General features: G+C 33.4%; 1 protein-coding gene across 4 annotated transcripts in view; it reads right to left on the bottom strand.

Annotated features, from left to right (window-relative positions):
• Positions 1 to 26,385, bottom strand: part of LOC105473361 (thyrotropin releasing hormone degrading enzyme) — a 428,124-nt gene that overhangs the window by 15,788 nt on the left and 385,951 nt on the right. For 3 of the 4 annotated variants that reach the window (XM_011727150.3, XM_011727148.3, XM_011727149.3), the window contains exons 16-17: positions 2,182 to 2,349; positions 1,514 to 1,654 (exon numbers count right to left, since the gene is read on the bottom strand). In XM_011727150.3, the coding sequence (XP_011725452.1) occupies positions 1,514 to 1,654; positions 2,182 to 2,349 (309 nt within the window). Of the gene's footprint in view, positions 1 to 1,513; positions 1,655 to 2,181; positions 2,350 to 22,042; positions 22,521 to 26,385 lie in introns of those variants that run through there. The other variant, XM_071071438.1, reaches the window with a different exon arrangement.

Here is a 26,385-nt window from a genome sequence, read left to right on the forward strand (position 1 = left end):
GCTTGAGCAATTGGTGGATGGCCACAAGATTTACTGCGAAAAGGAGGATAAGAGAAAAATCATGGATTTAGCTTTGCAGGCACACTCATAAAGGCAACCTCGATGGGCAATAATCCATTACAGGGAGAAAGGTAGGGACAATGTCTGAATTAGAGATACAGATTTGGGAGTAATTGAAACCATGAGAGTAGAAGACATCTAAAATCAAGAAGAACTTGTAGAGTAAGAACAAGGGTGCCTTCAACAGAGCTCCGTGAATGCCAGCATTCAAAAAATCGACAGAGAAGCAGAAGCCCATGAAGATTATGCTCCTATTTGTCAATGTAAACACCATTGTATTTTTGGATAGGATGGAGATCATGGATTCAGTGAGACAAAATAAGCATATCAGGAACCAAGCATTTTTTGGTAGGAAATAAACTATATATGCCTATAATTGCATTGCCCTGAACTCTGACTTACAAAACCACTCTCTAAAGAAACTGTGTATTGGTGATATTCTTTTAAGTTAGATGTTTGTATACATTAATTTTACCTTAAGTGTCTGACTATTCGCTCTATTATATGCACAAAAGCAAAGCAAGCTTTAATCGCTCAACTATTACAAGAGCTGAGCTGAAAATATTAAAAGTCAAAGTGTCTTATAGAAATATCAGTGTTTTTTCTCAATGAAATACCTAAGGATAGAGTGTTTTAATATGACACAGCCATTCTAATTGAACTTATTATACCAGGGCAACTGATGAAGGTATGCTTAAAAATAATAAAGATTGCACACTAGCTTTTCAGAGACAGAACAATAGGTCTGCGTACTGTCTGGGATCATTGAAGTTAAAAAAAAAAAAGCAGCATTTACACGCTTTATAATAAATTGAATTTTAATAGGCCATAGAGATGATCAGAGTAATAAATTAGCGTGTATTATAATATATTTAAATGCATAATGAAATATCTTATAAATTTGAGGCTAAAGAATTCTAACCATGAAACAAGATGTCCTGGGAATAAATTTTACTGCAAGTGGAATTATACAATGATTCAAATGATTAATATTACTTCTCTATATCATGGTTTTATTCAGGTATTTTAAGATATTTATATTTAAAGAAAATTTAAAACAATTATACGGAAGTAATTAAAGTTTTATTTTTATAATAGCACTGTATTTATAAATCATTTCTATAACATATTCAAGATATAGGGGTTTTATGATACAGTGTCTTCAACTTTGGACAGTTTGATAGATTTTCCAGGAAAGTTGCTGAGTTAAACCTTTTTTACTCCAAATGTTTGCACATATAATTAATTAAGGTTATCAATTTTAATAAAGGAAATATATTATAGAATTTAAAAAGTAATTTTGAGTTTCACAGGAGTGGCAATATTCGTCTTGGTTGAGTATTTTAAAATCTAATCCTATTGCATGGATCTTAGCTTTAATACAAAACTTGGGCCTTTATTCTTCATATTTCAGCTTTAATTTACTCATTCAAGTAAGAATTCTTATGTCTACCTGGTATTTAGTATCTTCCATTTATCTCTGAAAAACTTCCAGGCAAGGTCTCGGCCATGTGGATTTCGAGCTACATGGATTATGACATCAATTGCATCTTGATCCAGCACCACCTCAGAATTCAGTGACAGATTTAGAAGCCTACAAAGATAGAATTTTGTAAAAATTTTTAGTCCAATAACTTAAACATTTTTATAATCTTACTAAAATTTTAGGACCTAGTTTGTCATATTCTTCAAAAGAATAGTCTAGTGCAATCTTTAATAATGCAAATTTATAAATAGAACACATTCGTTTATAAAAGAGAGAGGATCAAACTCATGGTATTTTAATTAAAAACATTAAACTCTAAAAAAATCTTGTGGAAGGACAAATCACAATTCTGGTTTGATGATGCAAATTCTCCTTTAAAACACTAAACACTTCCTTTTATAATGAAATATTTTCTTAAACATATATAAATTATATAAAATAATTAGTCATTAAAAGATATAACCTCTGAAATCAAGTAGCTTTAGTCTTTAACATGGCAGTTTTTCTCACCTTTAGGAAGATGTATTTTAAAATAACTAACATATATTCAAGTAAATAAAAGCAATTTCAGAGCAATTTGATTAACACAGAATACTTTTGTTACAGAAACAAATTTAGAAAATCAGTTGACTTACCTATTTAATAAATTTCTGTCATCACTGCAAGTTAAGGCTTCCAATAATATTTTCTTCTCAGAAACTGCTGTGGTGGAATGGAATTTCATCCATATGAATTCCCAGACATCCTCATCCAGTAGTGACACTCCTGTACAGTATACGATGTCTCTAACATTTAGTGGTATTCTAAAGAAGCAACCCATGGTGGTTTTCTATTAATTAAAAGCTTAACAGTATTGAAAATAAAGACAGATTTTGCTTTACTACAGTCAGTTTTTTAAAAGATTATTTTGCTAATTAGATTTTACCTGAAACAGAATACTACATAGTAATAATATTTTCAAAATATTTCTCACTGAATGAATAATGCATTTTATTCAAAGGTAGTTTTGAACATAATTATTATTTCTACTCTTTACTATACTTAAACAAAAATAGTAACATAAAGGCTTCATAAACCCATGAAAATAAGGCACTTTATCTTTTCACCAACTTTAATATGTTTATTACACAAAGATTTTGCTCTCATAATTGGTAGACCCAAGAATGTCAAGAAAGTACCAGCTGAGGAGACTAATTAATCTGGATAGAACAGAAACATTTTCTCTTAAATTCTTAGATAACTTTATAAGTAATTTTCTCAAGCAACTCTCCAAATTTTGGAGACCTAGAAGATTATAAATATAGGTAATAAACAGATACCAAAACATAAGTAGAAAGTTATTTTTTCTTATGTTTATAAAATAACTTAAAATATACTAAAATTTGACTTTGATCTGAAATGCAATATTATAGTGGGAAACAGTAAATTTAATTAGACTTGGCTATTCATAAGTTTTAAATTTTCATCCCTACTTTGTCAGAGTGATTTTTCTTACTAAATATTATTTCTTTAAGTTTTGGTATGTACCCTACATTTATTGACTTTTTAATATGCTTCTCTGAAAAATGCTCCAATACTTTTTTTTAAGGTTTCAAAATTTAATTTTGCTTTTTTTCAACATTCACTCATCTACTATCAAACATCTCATTAATAATTTGAATGTGGCAGTTATATACTGCTTTTTCTGGATAACAAAAGCAAACAATGCCTTTTAAAGATTTAGGACCTTGATGATTAAAATACTGTTATGATTAAAGGAGTATTTGGAGAACAGGAAGAATTGTGTGAATGACTGCCAGTGAGATAATCTGAATCTCATTTTGTTAAGCAGCTAAGAAGGGCTACAATCAGGATATTGTGGCACTATACCAGGTGTGTAGAATTCTAAGAAAGTATCATACAAAATTCATGTTCCCAGAAAAGGCTAAACTTCTTCTGTCTTTTTCAACAAATAAAGTATTTGGGGAAAAGTTACTTTAATTTGGTTAACTGAAGCCCTTTTGCTTTGTGGCATTAGAAAGCATTTTGTTTGATTTGTTTTTAATGAAACAAAAGGAATACAGACATAGAATAAACCATTAAAGAGCTTCACATCTTTCTCTTGTTTTCCATCTCAGCCCTGCAAGCCCTGTGGAAAGTACTAACAAAAGCCTTCTCAATTACTGGTGACATGTTCTCTCTGCTGTGTTTATGACCAGCTTGACACAGGGCATCCCTGAAATCACTAAGGAAGGCATTGTCACCACATTTTGAAGGATGTGCTCAGTTCTGGTTAAGATTACAGAGATGCCTCCATCTTTAATAACTTAAATCAACAGCTATAAAAGAGGGTGGGTCTTTTCCTCCACATATTACAGGTTGCAGAGCACAACACTGCATTATTGCCCTACTTTTGCCAAAAGAGTGAATAAAAACTTGCAAGAAAAAATCAATAAAATATCTAGTGAAATCACTAACCCACCAATCAATGTACATTTCCTCAATGTTAAGCATGATATTATAGTAACAGTTTACTTTCTAAGATATATTTATTAAGCTGTCAATATACCAGAGAGAATATAGGGATAAAGCCCCTTAAGTCAGGATTTTTATCACGTATAGAACCAACCTCCAATATCAATGTTCAAGAAGAAAAGGCACGTAGAAATATAGAAAAATATGTAACAGAATACACTAAACTATGTTGCCTGGAAAGCACTTGAGTACCACATACTATACCGGTGCCATATACTACAGTTACCTGTAAAAGTACCCAGCCCCTGGCAACCATCATTCCACTCTTTAATTTCATAAGCTTCACTTTTTAAAATATCTCATATAAGTGGAATCCTATCTGTCTTTCTGTGACTGTCTCTTTCACTGAGCATAAAGTCCTCCAGGTTCATCAATATTGTCAATATTGAAAAACGTCCTTCTTTGTAAAGGCTGAATAGTATTTCATCGTATGTATACACTACATTTCCTTTACCCATCCGTTGAACATTTACATTGTTTCCACATCATGGCTAATGTGAATATTGCTGTAACAAACTTGGGAATGCTAATATGTTTTTGATATCTTGATTTCAATTCTTTTAGATAAATATACACAAATGAGATGCTGGATTATATTGTAGTTCTATTTTTAGTTTTTTGAGAACATTCCATACTGTTTACCATAGCAGCTGCACTATTTTGCATTCCCATCAGCAGTGTGGAGGGGTATTGATTTCTCCACAACCTTGACAACATTTGCTGTGTTTTGTTTTTTGATAATAGTTATCCTGAGTGTGAGGTGATATTTCATTGTGATTTTGATTTGCATTTTCCTGGTGATTAGTGACTTTTTTTCATATACCTGTTGGCCATGTCTGTGTCATCTGGGGAGAAAAGACTTTTCAAATCCTTACCCCTTTTTGTAATCAGATTAATATTGTTTTGCAGCCGGACGCAGTGGCTCATGCCTGTAATTCCAGCACTTTGGGAGGCCGAGGCAGGCGGATCACGAGGTCAGGAGATCGAGACCATCCTGGCTAACACGGTGAAACCCTGTCTCTACTAAAAATACAAAAAATTATCCAGGCGTGTGGTGGCGGGCGCCTATAGTCCCAGCTACTCAGGAGGCTGAGGCAGGAGAATGGCGTGAACCCGGGAGGCGGAGCTTGCACTGAGCCTAGATGGCGCCACAGCACTCCAGCCTGGGCAATAAGAGAAAGGCACCATTTCAAAAACAAGACAAAACAAAAAACCTATATATGTGTATATAGTTTTGCTGTTGAGTTGAAGGAGTGTCTTATATATTTTGGAGATAAACCCTTTTTCAGGTATATGGTTTGCAAATATTTTCCCCATTCTGTAGGTTGCCTTTTTACTTTTGTAGATTGTTTCCTTTGCTCTGCTTTTTAGTTTGATGCAATTCCACAATTTATTTTTATGCTGCCTATGCTTTTGATGTCATATCCATGAAATCATTGCCAAGATCAATGTCATGAAGTTTTCCCCTAAGATTTCTTTAAGAAGTTTACAGTTTGGGATCCCATTTAAGTCTTTAATTCATTTTGAATTGATTTTTGTGTCTGGTATATAACAAAGGTCCAATTTCATTATTTCTTTTACATGTGGATATCCAGCTTTCCCAGAACAATTTGTTGAAAAGACTATCATCTTCCTATTGTGTATATTTGTCGCCCATTGTTGAAGAGCAGTTCAGCATATATTTGTGAATTTATTTTTGGCTTTATATTCTGTTTAACTGGTGTATATGTCTGTCTTTATTATAGTACCATATTATTTTGACCACCGTAGCTTTGTAATATATTTTAAAATTAGCAAGTATGATTTCTCTAGCACTGTTCTCCTTTCTCAAGATAGGTTTGGCTATTAAAGTAGTCTTTTGTGGTTCCATCTGAATTATAGAATTTTTTAAATGTCATTGGAATTTTGATAGAAATTGCATTGAATCTGTAGATTGCTTTGGATAGTATTACAATTTTAAAATATTAATTCTTCCAATCCATGAACATCAGATGGCTTTCCATTTGTCTTATTTTCTTTCATCTATGTTTTATGGATTTTAGTACACACATTTTTCACTTCCTTAGTTCAGCTTATTTCTAAGTATATTATTCTTTTGAAAGTTTATTTATATATATTTTTTTTTCATAGAGATGGGGTCCCTCTCTGTTTCCCAGGTTGGTATCAAACTCCTGGCCTCAAGTGATCCTCCCACCTTGGCCTCCCAAAGTGTTGAGATTACAGGCATGAGCCGCCATGCCCAGCCTATTTTATTTTTTGGTGCTGTTGTAAATGGGATTGCTTTCCTGAGTTATTTTTCAGATAGTTTATTGTTAGTGTAGAGAAACACTACTGATTTTTGTGTGTTGATTTTATATCAAGAAAATATACTGAATTTATTAGTTCTAACAGTTTTTTGGTGGGGACTTTAGGGATTTCAATACATAAGATCATGTCTTGTGCAAACAGGGACAATTTTACTTCTCTCTTTTAAATTAGGATGCCTTTTATTTCTTTTTCATCCCTATTTTCTCTGGCTAAGGTTTCCAGTATTGTGTTTAAAACAAGTGGTTAAAGGAGGTATTCTGATTTTGTTCTTGGTTATAGAGGAAAAGCTTTCAATTTTTCACCATTGAATATAATGTTAACTGCAGGCTTTTCATATGTGGCCTTAATAACACTGAGGCACTTCTCTTTTATTCCTTATTTATTTGTTGAGAATTTGTTTTTATCATGAAAGGATGTTAAATTTTGTCAGTGCTTTTTATTTATTGAGATGATCATGTGATTTTTATCCTTTATTCTAATAATGCGGTATGTAACAGTAATTGATTTTTGTATGTGGAAGCATCCTCGCACCTCAGAGATAAATACCAGCCAGTCATGGTGTATTATCCCTTAATGTACTATTGGTTTCAGGCTGCTAGCATTCTGTAGAGGATTTCTGCATAGGGGTATTTACCTGTAGTTTTCATTTCTTGTGATGTCTTCGCCTGGCTTTGCTACCAGGGTGATGTTGGTAAAATAAGTTTGGAAGTGTTCCTCATCAATTTCTTTTGAAAATTTCAGGATTGAAGGATTCTTTAAATGTTTGGTAGAATTCACCTTTCAGTGAAGTCATCTACTCCTAGGTTTTTCTTTGTTGAGAGGTTTTTGGTTTTCAATCTCCATCCCAGTTATAGATCTGTACAGACTTGCCAATTCTTCATTGGTTAGTCTTGATAGGCTACATTTTGTAGGAGCATGTCCATTTTTTTTATTATTTCATTTGTTGGCATATAATTGTTCATAGTAGTTTCTTTTGATCCTTTTTATGTCTGTGGCATCAGTTGTAATATCTACTCCTTCATTTCTCTTTTTGAGTCTTCTCTCTTTTTAAACTAATCTAGTTTAAGATTTATCAATTTTATCTTGTCTGATTTTTTCTATTGTTTTTCTGTTTTCTATTCTGTTTTTTTCTGTTCTTATCTTTGTTATTTCCTCCCTTTTGCTAACTATGTGGATAGTTTGTCCTTCTTTTTCTCTCTCCTTGAGGTGTAAAGGTAGTTTCAGGTCATTATAAATATAGGTATTTATCGCAATAAACTTCCCTCTTAGTTCTGCTTTTACTGTATCCCGTAAGTTTCATTACGATGTGCATTCATTGTGCATTCATTTTTGTTTGTGTTGATGTACTTTTTACTTTCCTTTTGGATTTCTTCTTGACCCAATTGTTGTTCAAACGTGTCTTGCTTAATCTGCATATTTGTAATTTTTTCGTTTTCTTTTTGCTATTGATTTCTAGTTTCACTTCATTTTGTTGAGTAAAAATATGTGATATAATTTCAAACTTCTTAAATTTGTTAAGACTTGTTTTACGACCTAACATGTAATCTAACTTGGAGAAAGTTCTAAGTGTGCTTGAGAAGAGTGTATATTCTGTTGTCGTAGGGTATGATATTCTGTGTATGTCTGTTAAGTCCATTTGGTTTATAGCGTGGTAAGCCCTCTCTTTCCTTATTGATCTTTTGTCTGGATATTTTATTTATTATTAAAAGTTGAATACTGAAATCTCCACTATTTTTAATGCTTTTTATTTCTCCCTTCAGTTCTGTCAATATTGGCTTTATATATTTAGGTGCTCTAATGTTGAATGTATATATGTTTATAATTTGTCATATCATTCCAGTGGTTTGACACTTTTATTATAATATAGTGCTCTTCTTTGTTTTGTGATGGCTTTTGACTTAAAGTCTTTTTTGTCTGATATAAACATAGCTACACATTTCTTCTAGTTTTCCATTTGCACAGAGTATCTTTTTCCATCCCTTCACTCTCAGCCTATATGTGTCCTTAAAGCTAAAGTGAGACTCTTATAGACACTACACAGTTAGGTCTTGCTTTGTTAATACATTCAGCCACTTTTTTTTTTATTGGGAAGTTTAATCCATTTATATCTATAGTAATATTGATAGAGGAGAATTTGTTTTTGTCATTTTAACAAAATTGTTTTCTATTGGTCTCGTAGTTTTTTTTTCCTGTCTTTGTCTCACTTGCCATGTTCCTTTCTTTGAATTTTTATATTGATATGCTGTGATTTGTTTTTCCCTCTCTTTTGTGTAACTTCTGTGGCTTTATTAGTGTGCTTACCTTGATGTATACATATAACAGTCTATTTTAAGCTGATAACAACTTAAGCGTAAACGCACACAAAAACTCCACAGTTTAACTCCTGTCCTCACACTGTTATTGTTTTCACAATTTGTATCTATTCATATTGTGTACCTTTTAATATGTTTTAGTCATACTGATTTTAATACTTCTGTCATTTAAATTTTATACTAGAATTAAAAATTATTTACCCACCACCATTACAGTAATAAAGTGTTTGTATTTATCTATATGTTGATTTTTACCAATGAGCTTCATACTTTCTTAGGCTATTTTGTTGCTGTTTAGCATCCTTTTATTTCAACTTGAAGAATTTCCTTTAGCATTTCTTTTAAGGCAAGTCTGCTGGTGATGACCTCACTTAACTTTTGTTTGAGAAAATCATTGTTTTTCTTTTATTTGTAAATGACATTATTGCTTGTATAATATTCTTGCTTGACAATTTTCTTTTTCCTTTCAGCATTTTGAATATATCATTCCACTTCCTTCTAGCTTGCAAGATTTCTGCTGAAAAATCTTTTGATATTTCTACAACTGTTCCTTAGCAAGTGCCAAGTCACCTTCCTTTTGCTGTTTTCAAAATTCTCTTTTATACTTTTGCCACTTGGATTATAATGTGTATTGGTGTACATTTCCTTAAGGTCACTTTATTTGGGGTGCTTGGGCTTTTTGCTTCTGAATGTCCATTTCCTTCTCTAGATTTGTGAAGTTTTCAGCCATTATATCTTTGAAAGAGCTCTCTAGTCATTGTATTTTCTGCTTCTTGGACTTCCATGATGTAATATATATTGGTTCACTTGCTGGTATCCCAAAAGTCCCTTAAGCTTTCTTAACTTCTTTTCATTGTTTTACATTTTTGCCCTTCTAAGTAAATTTTTAAATACTTGTCTTTAAGGTTGCTGATCAATCCATCTTCATGAATCGGATCTGCTGTTTAACCCTTCTATTAATAGTAGATTTTCAGTTAAGTTATTGTGTACTTCAGCTTCATTACCTGTTTAGTACTTTTAAATGTTTTATATCTCCTTGTTTAAATTATCATTTTTTAATGCACTGTACTCTTGACTTCAGGGATCTTCTTTATGATAGTTATTTTGAATTATCTGTCAGGTAAATCATATGTTTCATTATGATCAACTTTTGAAGTTTTATCTTGTTCCTTTGTTTGGGACATCTTTCCTAGATTCTTATTTTTTTTTCTATCAGTTTCTGTCTACACATTAATCAATTACTTCTCCGAATTCACAAACTGGCCTTGTACAGAAGAAGATACTCACCCAATAGCCTGGCTAGAGACTCTGGGAACCTCTACCGTCTTTATTCCCAGGGAGAAGCAGGCAGCTGTGGTTGTGTCTGCTTGCTCTGTGCTGAGCTGGGGAGAAGCTGCAGTGTCTTAACAGTTCAAGCCACTGTTTCTGTTCTCTCGGTGGCTAGCCTGCATCAGACCCATCAGAACGCCAAGACTGAGAAGTAGGATGTTAATTCGTTGGGGTGCCCCAGAGAAGTTTGAGCACTGGATGCACAGATCAACTCTTTCCCTCCCCATGGGGAAGCCAAGAGCTGGGAATTTCCCTCTATTTGTTCTGTGCTGAGCAGTAGACAAGATCTCTGACATTTACCAGTCCAAACTCCTATCTCTGTCCTCCTCCAGCTAGCTAGGCTATGGCAGATCTGTCAGAGCTCCAAGACTAGTAAAGCAAATGCTCATTCTTTGGGCAGCACCAGAAACATTGAAGCACTGGAAGCACAGATCAAATCTCTCCCTCTCTAAAAGGCTGTCAAGAATTGGGATATTTTTTCCCCATTGCTCTGTGCTGAACAAGGGAAAACAAAATGGCATCTCTAGCTCAAGCCACCACGTCCATTCTCCCTCATATGGCTAGATTGTGCTAGACTTTTTAGAGTTCCAAGGCAGGCAAGACAGAAGCCAGTCTTCTGGAGATACCTTTGAAAATGGTAAGATACTGGATGCATGAATCTACTTCTTTTATCCCCTGGGAGAAGCTGGGAGGAGGAATTCTCTTCCTGATTATTTGACTGTGTGCTAGGGAGTAGAGATTCTGATAAGTGTGCGTCCTGAATCACTCTACTAGCTTTGATGAGTGGTTTTACACTCACTAATGATACAGGAACATTTCAGTTAGTTTCTGGATTTCTCACAAAGGGAATTTGCCCATTAATTGTTGCTGAATCATTGTGTTTGTCAGGGGAAGAAGAATCCAGTGCTTCCTGCTCTACCATCTTGCAGATATCACACTAAAAATTGTATACCCTTCAAGAGGGTATCATTGCCATGCCCTGGGCCTAACCAGTGAGCTGCAGAGTAATATCAAGGCATCCAGCACATAATCTTCTGAGAGTTGAACTGTACACAAATGTTACCTGTAACTTTTTTTTTAATTACTTTTTTTTAAAAAAATCCACAGTTTAATCAGACATCTTTGGTAAATGTTTGATGTTGGAAAGACTGGATTTCTGAAAATAAGTATTCACTGTGTTCACCAGCATTGAAGTGATACTTGCTAAAACACAGCCTCTGGGTGAGTTAAAAGGATATAAAGTAGCAGTATATTTAAGGGGCTACTGTATGGCAAGTTGGTCATACGCAGAGCAAGAAGAAGAGATTCTGAAAGGACGCTCAGCAATAAAATATTGGATAAAATGACAGACAGGCCACCCTGAAGGAATCTAACACAAATGGATAAAATAACAGACAGACAACCCTGAAGGAATCTGACACAAATACGGGGCAAAGAAAGTCTTTGAAGGCAAAGCTGCCTATAACAAGGGCAGGTTCTATATTTGTGTCTGTAGCCTCAAATCAAGAGAAAGACTGCATACTTTGAACATGCTTTACAAAAAACTGCTGGTCAAGTTTCAGTCTTCTCAATGGCTATCCATCACATAGCAGATATATCAAATTTGATGAAATTTCATTACTATGTAAATGAAACACACATATGTTTACATATATAATTTAAAGCATGTTGATGGTCCATTGAAAAATAGTTCTCAGTCTCAGCTACAAATCCCCAAAATATCAGGGAAGAAATGACTCTATTAGCAGCTGCTAAGAAGTACAATTGCACAGGTTTATATGGCTCCTTAGAAGAGAACAAGTAGCACCTCTTCTCACCCCATCAACTCATGTTTTTTATCCATGCAGCAGATGAAGAATCAATGTAAAGTTCACAAGATCATTTTTACTCATGCCTATAAATGAAATAAGATTGGTAAGCACCGGATATGTCAAGGGCCTTCGGTTCCCAATGACTTCCATTGTTAATGAAACCCCCTTTTGTAGCTAAATTTGTAAAGATGTTCTAATAACATTTCAGCAAAATGATTGCTCTGGGGACAGTTTAAGATCTCTTTGTATAAACCAAAGTCATTAGAAACAAATGAAAATGTTCATTTGTTTGTAAAGCATGAGCTAAAAAAAACCCCACAGAACCCACACTTATGAACAGTACAAATGAGTCCTGTGAGACTCTTGATATTAGCATTACAAGGAGAGGGCCCCTCCTAGTGAACATGGAGATTCTTTATAAAAATGTGAAAATTCCCACAGTCATTTCTCTTTCAATGCTGCCTGAGAATTAAATTCTTTATAGAATTTTATTATCTGGGAAGGAAAACTGTGTTTGCTTTTCTCTAGGTATGGTATACACGATAAACACGAACAGTGAGTTAGCCTCTCCTAGCTACCTTCACACAAGGTGAATCCCGGGGTAATGCTTAGCCAAAATAAAATACCTTTATCTTTTTTAGGATACTGACATTACAGATATTATTACCTAGTTAGAGTAACTTGTTTGATAGTTTATTCCATTCTTATTTTAAATAGGATTGTGACAGAGTTCATTTGTATGATAACACTTTCGAAAGCATAGAAGTTCAGTGTATCATTGTGAAATAATTTCTTTTCATATTTTAGTGATGTATTTAACTTTATTATCTTACTCAAAGCAAATGCTGTGGAAGGAAAAGTTAAAAAATTAAGTAGGTGGAAAAATAAAGACATACATCTTTCAGGAAAAATGTTTTACTGAGTTAAATAATAATAATGGCTGCCTTAGTCTGAACAGCTATAACAAAGTACCATATGCTGGGAGGCTTATAAACAACCGAAATTTATTTCTCACAGCACTGGAGACTATAAGTCTGAGATTAGGGTAACAGCATGGTCAGGTTCTGGTGAGGGCCTCCTGCCAGGTTGTAGACTGCTGACTTCTTGCATTCTCACGTGGCAGAAACAGGGCAAAAAAGCAATCTGGGGTTTCTTTCATGAGGTTTTTAATCGCATTTGTGAGGGCTTCAGCATCACTGTGATTTAGCTCCCAAAGACCCTACGTCTTAATACTATCATATTGGGGGTTAGGATTTCAACAAACAAATTTGGGAGAAAAATATGTTGTTCATTCATAAAAACAGTCGAATGAAACTAAATCATAGTAAATTGGTATTTTAGTTATTAAATGAAAAACAGTGAAATGAATTGATAAAATAAATAATTAAGACAATTTCCAAAGATTTTGCTGTGAATGTTTTCATTGCTTTGTGGTAGAAAATCTGAACTCAACTAAAATATCAACAATAAGGCACTGGTTTAAGTTAACATGCAAATAGCAACCGAGAATAATATAGATTAATATCTAGTCATATAATAAAATATACTAAAGATATGGTATAATGCACATATTAATGAATAATATGTATAATACCATTGCATAAGTTTTCAAAAATAACATAATGTGTATGTTCTTAGGAAAAATAGACTGAAGGAAAAATGAGTATCTTAACATCTGCCTCAGGGTTTGGTCATTACAGGTAACTACTCTTTCTTTTTTTAAGCTCATATATTTTGGAAATCATTTAATAACTTTTATAATTAGTTTGGAAATAAGTAAATGTATAATTTCATTTGTAAAAATAAATTATGTTAATATTAAAATAAAATACATTCAATATATAAAAATGATATTGAATAATATGTAGAGATAAATTTAAAATACCTTACAGAGGAAAATTATACTTGCCAAAGAAAAAACAATATTTAAAATACGAATTTTGATACTTAATTATGACATAAGTCTATTTCTAAGCAAGTTTTTGGCGGACCTAATTTGACCAGTAACTGCCTCTAGATCCAGGTAAGTCAAGGTCATTGCTTTGGGCTTCATTTTTTACCCTAATTGGACAGGGCTAAATACATGAGTTCTACAGTCCCTTCTTGCTCTGTGAGTACAAGATTCTTTCATTAGTGATTGTATTAACACTGAAATGTGGATTTAATTATTTTCAAACACAATGTAAAACATTTCTCAAACCACTAGCCTCTCTAAGAGCACCTCATTCTTTCAGTGGCAGTATACGTGCCATTGATTTAGAGTGAGGCCTAACAATTAATTTAGAATTAATTCATTCATTTGAAAGATTGTTTGCCTACTCTAACTGAAAATTAAAAGCTTTGGTGGAGGCTTCCTTGAAAATATTCCAAATCTTGTTCTGCCTTACAAATGCTTATACCTTTACCTCTTTGGGAACAGGCAATTCATGACTTTGACATAGCAAACTGAAAAATAACCTGCATTTACAAAGTTTGACTTTGTTCATAGTGTCCTCTATTCTCATTTCTTACTATTCTCATTCTTTAGCCTCTTGTCTGCTGCTAATAAAGCCACCATGAATAAAACCTAAAGCTGTTTAGAAGGAATGAGCAACTTTTTATACCGATGTGTCAGTTTCCCCTTCTGGAAAAAGGGGATAATAATTCCTTACAGGACTGTTACAATGATTAAATGAGATGTCTGTCCAGTGCTTAGCACAGTGCCTGGTGTATATAAAGGGTTCGGCAGGGGCTTTATCTCCACAATGCGCACCTCCCAGCGCTGGGAAAACAGCAAATTGTTCTCAGTATTTGATGAGTCTCCTCCTCCTCATTATTTTTATTACTATTATTATTGAAATGGAGTAACAACCATCTTTCCCAAATGAGTAATGGAATTTTTAAAAAGCACCAGTAAAACTAAGAATCTCACTGAAAGTGAATGAGTAATTTATTGAAAAACCTGACTGATAATATGTCTCAAGTTTAAAGCATTGTAATAAAATACACTTTTATAATCCCACCTAACTTTACTAGTATACTTGTCAATCAAATATAGTACCACTAAATTCACAAAAACCCTGGCAACCAGGAAGAATGTGGTTTCTAGAAATCTCTACAATGCCCCCTAGCAAATAGGGGACAGAATCCCAAGTGAAATGCATAGCCAGTGATGGGTGGAAAGGTCACTAGGAAGCAACGCTGTTTGCTAGGCACTTTTCATGCTGAAGCTAGGGTGGTTCTGTTTCTAGGGAGCTCTCTCACTTGTGCCCAAACAGCATTTGCGTTCCCACTGAACCTTAAGTATAACCAAAAGAAATAGGAAAATCTCAAAACAAAGGAAAAGGCAGTTCAAAAACAGTCTGCAAAGGCCCTGTGAAACTTAGAAGAATAAAAACCTGGTAAGAACAGAACACATGTATTTAAAATTATCTGAATATATTCTAAAATGATGTTCAATACTCCTTAATATTTTAATTTTGCATGTTTGCAAAGAGGCATATGCAGCTCTTTCTATATGAAAAGAAAGACTTGCTGGTGGGAGACAAGGGATCTTAATTCTTAACAGCCTGAATCTATCAAAAGATTACGATTTAAAGTAACTGTACTCCTTTCAATTGGCTTTTAAAATTAAAGTAAACGTACTTTGAAAGGGACACTCACTTTATCTAAGTTTAAGTAATATATATGAAATTACTTTGTAAAGGTTTAAGTTCCATATATAAAATTGCTATTATTTCTGCAGAAATAAAATTGGATGGTCAGAAAGAGGGATGATGAAGGTTAAGTATCTGGGCTATAAGATCACTTTATAAAATATAATTGCCAAAGCACAAAAACATAAGAAACTGAGTTGCCCAGATAACATTAAAAAGAAAAGGTCAAAAAGGAGACATCAAAGGAAAAGTAAAAAGACAGAAAGAACACAAGTGAGAAATTCACAGAGGCCAAAAATTTTGGTGTGAATGACAAAGGCAAAAATGACAAAGACCTACAAAAAGGTAAAGAAAAAAAGCAAATAATTAGAGGAAAATTCGTGACTTGTCTAGTGGTTTTTTTTTTTCTTTTTTTTTTAATGGTCCAATGTTAAACACATCCTACTGAAAAGCCTAAATGCTGGGTATTTAACATTTCACAACTTAGAACCCTTGCGATTTTCGTGCAATATATCCAGCATCAATTATACCTATAAGAGTTAAAAATGCTTTATAAGTAGAAAAATTAAAATATCTATGATGGCTCAATCTAAAACAGTGAACAGCAGGCTGCTAATATAAACAGCTCTGTGAGCATAACATAATTTAGTACTTAAGAGGTATACAATTGTAGTAGAAGTTGTGAAATGGCTGATAAATTGCCCTATTTATAGACTCCAGTGTTAAAGATGAGATAAATTGTATCCTGATAATCACCTGCCTCTTATCCATGGCTTTTTAACTCATCTGCTCCATCCTGACAATGAATATTTAAGCTGCTTCTTCACTCAGCTCTGGTCAGGGCACTGTAAATCTAAGTACCTGCTATCATATAAAGTCTAACTATAGAAACAAAAATTAATGGTGTTGTCTGAATCACAATAATTGGGAATTAGCACTTTAGCTTAACTTGTTAAGATGAAAGATAAATTATAAGAATGAAACATTAGTTACTATAGCAAATACACAAGCACTGTCCTCATTCAAATCACGACCCAGGTCTGAGTGTCTATGAAAGTTCCACTGGATTATATTAGGCTCCACCTCGACAAATAACATTTGTTGCTCAGGAATGATTTATAGCAATTGTCATCATCTTTTGTATTCTTCACACAAATGTTGAAAAATTACAGAGATTTATCTTATCCATCAATGTAATACTTCCAAAAATGTGAGGAATCAGTGCAAATGTGGTTTATCTTAATCTCTAATTCACTGTCAAGGTCACTGAGATTAACAAGCCTGATTCCTCAGACTGGAAAGAATTGATTATTGCCATTTTGCTGAGTTTTTTGGCATAACCATAAAGCTGCCTTGAGTAGAACAATACTGCATTTTTCTCAATTGAAGTTTCCCAACCAAAAATGGATTTTATTTTGGCCAAAATAAATTTTGCTACTTGTGTGTGTGTGTGTGTGTGTTTATGTGTATTGCTCAAAATATAATTCTCTAGGCCTTTAATTGATAGTTGTATTTAATTGATTCATTATATAAGAAAATGCTGTACTTTTTAAAAATAGAGAAATTTTCTTATTCACATCCAGTGCGAGATTCTATGACTTTGCTGAAATGTATTTTGAGCTTCCTGTTTTCTTTTTATGTGAAAAGCAGTGAAATGCATGATGAATCTCATATATATGTGTATTTTAAGGAATACTGATATAAATTTGACAAAGGATACTCACTTAAATAGTTAAGAATCTATTCCTATTTTATGAAGTAACAGAAAATTATTGAAAACAAAATAAAATAACCTAGCTTCTGGCAAAAAGGAGAATGGCATAATTGAATGAAAAAGTTACAAATTAGGCAAAAACAGACATTTTGCATTGTGAGATGATATACCTGAGAAATATATTTTAAAAGAGTTGACATTGTTTATTATTTTGTGAAAAAATTGAAATATTTAAGGTGTATACATGCATATATATGTGTAATTGATTATGGCATTACATATGTCTGAAGAGAATGAGTAAACAGTACATGTTGAATGCCTGCTCTGTATATTTCAGAATAAAATAAAGTTTATTTATATATGAAAATTAAATATAATATCTATTAAATAGGATAAAATAAGGTTTATATATGAAAATTAAATATGTCACTTTGTTTTTTTCTATTTGATTTCATAATTATAAATGGAATCTCGAGTCATTAGAAAGAAAAAAAATGAAGAAACTCTAAGTAAAGAGATCCTGAAAAACGAATATGGGTGTTTTGGTTTTTTTTTTTATATGAATTTTAGGAAGATTTCCATATATTATTCTATTTCATGGAATGGATCACTCCCATGATTTTTTCCCTATACAGTTAAAAATAATATTATACTGGCTGATGATTACAATTTTATCTTAATTTTGTGAGTAACAAGAAGAAACTGCTTCCTCAGTATTTTTTATTCCTCCTTTTCTTAATGAAAATCTTAAGTAAAAATAAGGATGAAGTTCGTTAAAGTGAAAAATTTAATTTGCAATACCTCCCTGATATTCCATCAAAAAAAGGAAAAAACTCAAAAATACTGATTATACATCAAGGCTTGAATACAAGGCAAAGACTGAGGGTGTGTGCATTAGTTTTCTAGAGCTGCCAAAACAAATTACCATAAACTTGGTGGCTTGACATTACAGAAATTTATTCTCTCGCTGCTCTGAGAGCAGAAGTTCAAAACCATGGTGAGTTTCCCCTGAAGACTCTAAGGGAAAATATAGCCATGCCTTTCTCCAGCTTCTGGTGGCTCCAGCAATGCTTGGTGCTCCTCTGTATTTACATGACTTACTCCCGGTATCTCTCTCTGACTACTTTTCCCCTATAAGGACACTCATCACCAGATTTAGAGGTTTCTCTAAACCTAGGATGATCTCATACTGAGATCCATAACTTTTTACATGTGCAACAATCCTACCTCTAAATAAAATCACATTTACACATAGGGATTAGGATTTGGAGGCATCTTTCGGAGGCCGCTATTCAACCCATGGATGTATGTGGGTGTGCTTTTAATTTTGCTGTTATTGCCAAGAACTTCTGAACTATAAAAGTTCTCATTTTCCTATGTTTCAAATACTTTATATATATTCATTATATATACATAAAATGAAACAATATTGATTCTTCCATATTTTACCATAATTATCACAATGTTAAATTAATGTTATCACAGTATCATTAGAAGACTAACATAAATTATTTTCATTTTTATTTTGAAATAGAGTGAATTATATGTATAGAATCAGTCTTAAGCCTTAATCACAAGGGGAAAAAATAAACAAAAAGGAAATATTAGTTCTGTTGAATGACTCCCCTTAGTGATAGTATGAATGCTTACATTACATTAGGAAAATGTGAAGGAAATCTCTTCTTTGTAGTGGTTGGCAATGATTGCGATGAATTTTATACTCAATCTGTCAGTGTAATACACTCACTGTGTCTTAGTACAAATGTTTTGGAAGCTGCAAATATTTTTGTTGGCTATTCAGCAAACGAAATTCCAGTTTAGCAAATAATAAGGCTTATTATTATAAGTTTAATAAGCATTGTTCTTAGTTGCCCATGGGAATCTATATTCACCGAGCCCTTGTACTGTAATAAACAGTTGGGCTGTTAAAATAGAGGTACTCTACAACTAATCAGTAGGCATATGTCTTTTGATAGAAGACACAAAAGTGTCTGAAATCAGTATAATATTAGGTAAACAATACTCGCACAATAAGAAAACTACTATTGGCAGTAATGGGGGAGATCCAATTATACTGCAAAGAAAAAAAATTAAATTAAATCACATTACCTTCAGAAAAGCATACTTATGTAAAAATTAAGATACTTTGAAGAAATAACTATTGACTATGTGCCTCTATGCATGGCTAGTAATATAATTTTTTTAAAGAGGAAAATGTCAGGAAAAGACCAAAGTGTTGGGAAAAGGAATACAAGTGTATGATTATTTCTGCATTTTAAATTAGAATATAAAGTCGTTAATGCATTTAGATTAGAAACTAAATGTGACTCTAAGAAAATGAATAGAATTATGCACTCACTGGAGTTATATTAGCCATAGAAGCAATTAAAGTCCCTGCTATATAAAAACTAAATTAAAAATACAACCAGATTAGTTATTCCCTCAAGTAGGTCATTCAGTCAAACATTTATCTCATGATGAACTGAACTGAGTTGGCATGTATTAAATTCTCTAAATAGCAAGGAATAGCGGTATTCTCAGTGTGATTTCAGAAAAGCTTAGGGAAAAGAAGGATCAAAAGTTCTTGTCTATATTCAGGTATAGCCACTATTTAAGTAATTCTAATATATGAAGACCTGTAATTATACAAATAATAAGCCAGGTAGCAATTCCTGTCTATGAAAAGGATTTTCATTTTGACAAAAGAATTCACAGTAGGATAAATTCAGATAGCAAGTACACTCACTACATTTCATATATTATTTTTCTTCTATATAGCTTTTCCAAAACACTTGTTTGGTAACATATTCTAACATTAGAATAGAGATCCTCTAAAGGTTTGATGAAAGAGCATAATCAACTTACTGGGATTTTTGCTCCTCTCAGCAAATAAAAACAAAACAAAGTGATTAAATTAAAAATTAGCTTGCAAAATTTTTAGAGGATGTTGTTGTTTCAGTACAGATTCTGCCCAATCAGGTAAATTTTTGAAAGTATGAAGAATCTAATCTTGAGAAAGGATGTTGTGAAAGAAGCTCATTTTTACACGCTGTTGTTTCCATTTAACACCTGCTTTCCTTCTTAGTCTAAACAATGTGCATCTCTCCCAGCGACCTCAGTTTACTTGCCATTCTGCAAGGAAGTCAACTTTACTGACAGGTCAAATTGTCCTTCTCTTGTAAACTTTCCATCTGGCTTCTCATCACAGTTAAGTACTACATTATTTGTATTACATCTGACATCTGATTAGCGTATGTCTACCCCATTAGATTGTAAGGCAGGAGCCATGTTCTTTTGTTCATCATTGGATCCTTGGTGACTTTTAGCATGATGGCTGGAACATGGCAGAGGCTCGGCATGTTTTACATCTGAATCAAATACTGTAAGAGTTTGAATTAATACTGGTTAAAACAAGTAAACTAATAACTACGGAAGAAATATGCAATAACATCTTATTTTAGAAAAGTTAAAAGTCCAGTCGATCCCTGCACTTTGACAGACCACGGCAGGAGGATTGCTTGAGATGGGGAGTCTAGGAGGACTAGCCTGGGCAACATAGTGAGACCCTGTCTCTAAAACAAACAAACAAACAAAAATATTAACCAGGTGTGGTGGTGTGGAGCTGTAGACCTAGATATACTGGGACGCTGAGGTGGGAGTGTTGCTTGAGCCTAGTAATTTGAGGGTGAAGGAAGTTATGACAGTGCTACTGCACTTGGATAATAGAGCAAGACCTAGTTTCTAAAAAAAAAAGAAAGTCAAGTCAAGTTGACTGTTAACCAGACATGCCATTATCCATATGTAGACTGGTGAATCTGGCCCTACAACATTGCAACTGTCCACAATGAGGGATGCAGCATATTAAATATTTTATTTTTCAACCTTAAAGGACTATGAAGGAATAAATTGAAAATGAGATGTCAATAGTAATGATTTTCATGATAATTGTGAATGCCAGAAGTGCCCATACCATTTTCTTCTTTAAAGACTCTTACTACCAATCTCTAAGTTTTTGTGCTAGGACTCTGCAGGCAACAATTCACAATGAACTGAATAGCCATAATTACTGATATATATGGCAGAAAGGTGAGGGAAGGAAGATGATTATCTTTAAAGTTATTTTTCTAAGCATATGATGAGAGTGAGAACAAAAAAAAGTGCCCTCAAGTTTTGTATTGGTGGAAAACTAGCTAAAAGTACTTTAAAAATCTGTACTACAAATGTGCAAGTAGGCTTTTTATGGTGGTGTTCCCCTCACCCTCAATGAGCCTGTCATGAAGCATGTGTAGGGTAGAATTTGCACAGGGTAAAATAATGAGAGGTATATCACACTCTCTATCAGCAGTGTACCGTACTGTGCAAAATACGGTATGGGGAATTAGCCAAATAAAATTACAGTGTGAGATGCTGTATTACTTCACATGCAAGAAAAAATATGAATGACTAAATATACTGCTCAGTTTTTAGTTACTTAACATAATCTGCTGGGAATATAACTACTTTTTATGGCATACTTTCTAAACTCTTAAAAATTAAAAATTTAATAATTTTTAATATTCTGATGAAAAAAGCAGTTTCTATGCCCAGGGTCAGTAGGAGGTAAAGAGATACACAACTTGATTTGTAAAATCAGCATTAGCTAACTATTAATAGTAAGAAAGTGATTAAAATTATTTTGAAAGTAAAATATAAATTGTCTATTATGTGATATAAAATAGAGTGTAAGTAGTTGTATATTTTAAAGGAAAATGAGTAAAAATAAAATTAAGAATTGTGTAAATTTCCTGGGGACATATATAAAAGTAAATTCCAGGAATAAATCCTTATAAAATATATCTTTTTAATATATCTATATAGATATGCATCTATTTCTTTAAACAGGGAGTAAAAGTCTGGAATTTTAGTGGAAAGAATAATAAATGACAAAAAGGTTTATAAAAATTGATAGAAGAAATAAAGCCACTTTAGAATACCCTGTAACTGTTAAAGTTCAGGAGCCACAGCTTATGTCTGGATTATACCCAGGTATTTAATGCTGTGATTTCTCAAGTCTTAGTGTTGAACTCCTCTTTATGTATATTCTCTGCCTGGACAATCTCACCAACTTATCATCCTTTCAGTGTTTACCCACATGCCAGTGCAGTTGTATTCAAAATGAGGCGTTCATAGCTCTGGGGATAAAAGATGACTTTCCAAGGAGTATCCAAAAATATGTATAGTATCATGAGCATCAAGTTCCAAATCCTAAACTTTCATATGGATACTTTTAATAAAATCCTTTCTGTTTTTTTCCACGTTCCAGGAGAAAAGCATATTTTTCACTCATCTTGCCTTTTCCAGGGGTCCGTTGTACTGCAGTAGCAAAGAGAAAATTCTAAATATTAGTGCTGATATTTAGGAAACGAGTTTTGAATTTTTAAATTCTTTGCTTCTATAAAATCTGGAGAGAGCCCTAATCAAATTTTCAGGTGATAGTTAAAAAATTTTGGTAATAGATTACTACGTGATATTTAGCATAAATTTGGGAAGATTGTAAAGAACTGTGTCAAATTGCTACAACAAAACACCTTTCATTCCCATCTACTTATTTTTATGCATAAGATTTCTCAGAACTTTAACATGAAAATAGGGATGGAATTGATGGTGAAACTTTTCTCATTCAGAAATAAGTAATATTTTTCCTTAAATATGTAAGTTCATTGGAAAATGGCCTATCTTATTTTTTTACTTCATATTTAACAATTTTTTATGTTTGGAAATTATCAAATTAACAATTGTAATGATAAGTCAATTTAGAAAACAAATTTAACACAAACTTTTAGTATGACATGAAAAAATAACATATATATGTGTGTTTGGATTTTTTTTTTTTTTTTTTTTTTTGCAGAGGGGTATGATAGGATGATACATAAAAGATTTCCAGGAAGCAATATATTGGAACACAAGTTTGGGGGAGAGAGAGAAATGATATAAAGTCTGTGACTATTAAATTAAAAACTTCATCACATTTAAAAATGACAAATGGCCACTTTGAAGTAAAAAATAGCTATGACTAACGGTCGTTATTTTAAAGTAAAAAATAGCTAGGCTTTTAGATTATACTGGATACATTTAGAGAGACTGAAAATATTTTATTTGAAAATGCCTATAAAAATATGCTAGAAGTTAAAACCTTGCAATTATCTAAATGTATGATGGAGAATTTTAGATGTAAACTTAAACATATTATTTTAGGAGATACATGTACATAAAGTTTGAGAGCTATTCAATTATTCTAGTAAATTGTCCTTAATGCATTTCTTTCTCTTACTCAATAATGCAATCATTAACTCCCGTCACTCTTTCTTCCTCAATAATGGTCAAATAGCTCCAATCCTTTTCATTTGCACTACCAGCTCTCAGGGCTGGACATTTTTTCCTCATCTCCTTGCACTTATCAAATTCTCATTTGAGAGTCTCTCAGAACACCACCAAACTTTCATTTGTTGCACTTGTCTTGAGTTGTATTTTTACCTTTGTGTGACTATTTGAACAACTTTTATTTTCCTCTTACCTTCTTACCACTCCACCTGACTTTGGGGTGTGTAAAGGCAGGAACTATGTATTTTTAATTCCTGACAATAAAAGGGGCTAGCATTAGTTGACTGAATGAATGACACATTCTAAATGTCTAACACTGCCCAACACATAGGAGTTATTTGATGTATATTTATTGAGTGCGCATAAAACATACACCATTCAACTCAATAATCCAAAGAGAAATGAAATTAGTCCTATTGTGGGAAAATTGTATGATTTATGGATTGATGTTCATACACAGTGAGTGTGAAATTTTGAACTTTTAGAGCTAATATAAGCACTGGAAATTTGGGGGCAATCTCTTTACTTCAGAAATACAGTTGAGATTTTGAGAATTTAACTGACTTGTCTAAAGCCACAACTGTTTAATGACAAAGGACAAGCTAATTCCTGAGCCCAACTCATTGGAAGGGTGGGCAGCCCTGTTCTTTTTTCTATTCCATACAAACTCCTTGCTATGCTCACTGGTCTACAAAATGTCTATGTTGGTTACAGCACTAGAGTGGCAGGTCTGACGTTAGCCTATGAAAGTTTAGAGTGAAACAATTTATAATAAGAAAAATAAAAATAGTAGTATAAAGAACTGAGGAAATAGGACCACACCAACTTGGAAACATAAACAATAAGTTAGGATCTATGTTTTGGGGAAAGAAAACATGAGGTTTCTGGACGAGATATACACAGACCATAGTGGAAAGAGTCTTTTGTCCCTCCACATTTATGTTCTCACATAAGAAAAGCAAACATTGATGATAAGGATCAGACATAAAGGAACACAGCTATCTGGAACACTCTACACTATGAGATAAAGTGAGCTCTGGTGGACAAAGGGATATTTGCCATGAATAGCAACTGATTAAGAAGAGCAAAGATGAAACAGTTATATATGCCAGGAGGCCAAGACAGGCACTATTCCTCAAAATAGGGGAAAAGGGGCAAATGTCCTCCTGCTCCTAAATTGAGAATCTCTATGGTAGCATTTTGTTTTATATTTTATGTCACAGGTCACATCCTTGTAAGACTCAAAACTTATAGAGGGTAGATTGAGCATTGAAGGCATTCAATAAGTGTTACTATTTCTACTGTCCCCACTTAAAATTCACACTGCCCACTATCCAAAGATAGTGAAAACAAGTAGAGGGTAACCCTGAAGAAGACCAGCGTTTTATAATTTTCTGCAAAGGTTAAGTATTATATAGGCATTCTTTTACATAACTCTCATGACTTGTGTGGTTAGTAATATGATTGCCATTTTGCACAGAGGAAACTAAAAGACTTTTCCAAGGTTATTTAGGGAAACAACTTCAATTTGACCACAAGTGTCTTAACTCTGAAAACAGTAACCTTTCACTAAACCAGCGATTCCCAAAGTGTGGTACCTACACCACCAGCATCAACATTACATGGGAACGTGTTATAAATACAAAACCTTGGGCCTCATTCTACCTACTAAATCAGAAACTCAGAAGGTGGAGTCCAACAAACTGTTTTAATCCCATCTGATATTTCAGGTGCATGTTCAGGTTCAAAAACCACTGGCTTCTGCCATATAGCACCATGCAACCCATGTGCATAAAACTGTTGCTTACTCACTGAAGTGAGTACTTGACGTCTGTCAGACAATTTTTATTTATTCATTTTACCATTTTTGAACAAATGTATTTTACTGATATATAGTAGTGTGATATACTGCAGAACCACATGCAACAGCGTTAGGGGGCAGGCAAGCTGGGTAAAGAAGTCCAGCTCTACCACCTATTGTCATATAATCTTGGCAAGTTGCATAACTTCTGTAAATTTAGAATTTGGTTTTGGTAAGAAACAAAAATAAAAATAGTGAGATAATACACAAAAAGCACTTAGCCAGCACTCACAATGCAGTAAATGCTCAATATAGAAAATAAAGAAAATATAGTTTTATGATTATCATTAAAGACAATATTAGTAATGTTATAACTAATTAAATAAGTAGTGAAGCTCATGTATTGTGTATGTTGCAAAGTAGAGATTTGCCTCTACTTAGAATTTTTATTATGGAATTGTTTTGTTTTTTCAGTTTCAAAATGAATACCCAATTTATTTCAATTCAATAAACATTTACTATATAAGAAGGTGCTGTGTTGTTTCAGGGTAATTTTTTTAAGTATAGTGAAGATACCAGTCTTCAATTTATGTTAGGGAATAGACATTATTATCTATTGAGTAATGATTTAGATTAAATCCTTGGGGACTTGGCACCAAGATGGCCGAATAGGAACAGCTCCAGCATCCAGGTCCCAGTGTGAGCGACTCAGAGGATGGGTGATTTCTGCATTTCCAACTGAGGTACCAGGTTCATCTAACTAGGGTGTGTCAGACAGTGGGTGCAGGACAGTGGGTGCAGCCCAATGAGTGAGAGCTGAAGCAGGGCGAGGCATTGCCTCGCCCAGGAAGTGCAAGGGGGAAGGGAATTCCTTTTCCTAGCCAAGGGAAACCGTAACAACACCTGGAAAATCGGGTCACTCCCACCCTAATACTGCACTTTACCAAAGGTCTTAGCAAATGGCACACCAGGAGATTATATCCTGCGCCTGGCTCAGAGGGTCCCATGCCCATGGAGCCCCCCTCATTGCTAGCACAGCAGTCTGAGATCTAACTG

Source organism: Macaca nemestrina, chromosome 10 (assembly GCF_043159975.1).
Source record: "Macaca nemestrina isolate mMacNem1 chromosome 10, mMacNem.hap1, whole genome shotgun sequence".
Lineage (NCBI taxonomy): Eukaryota > Metazoa > Chordata > Mammalia > Primates > Cercopithecidae > Macaca > Macaca nemestrina.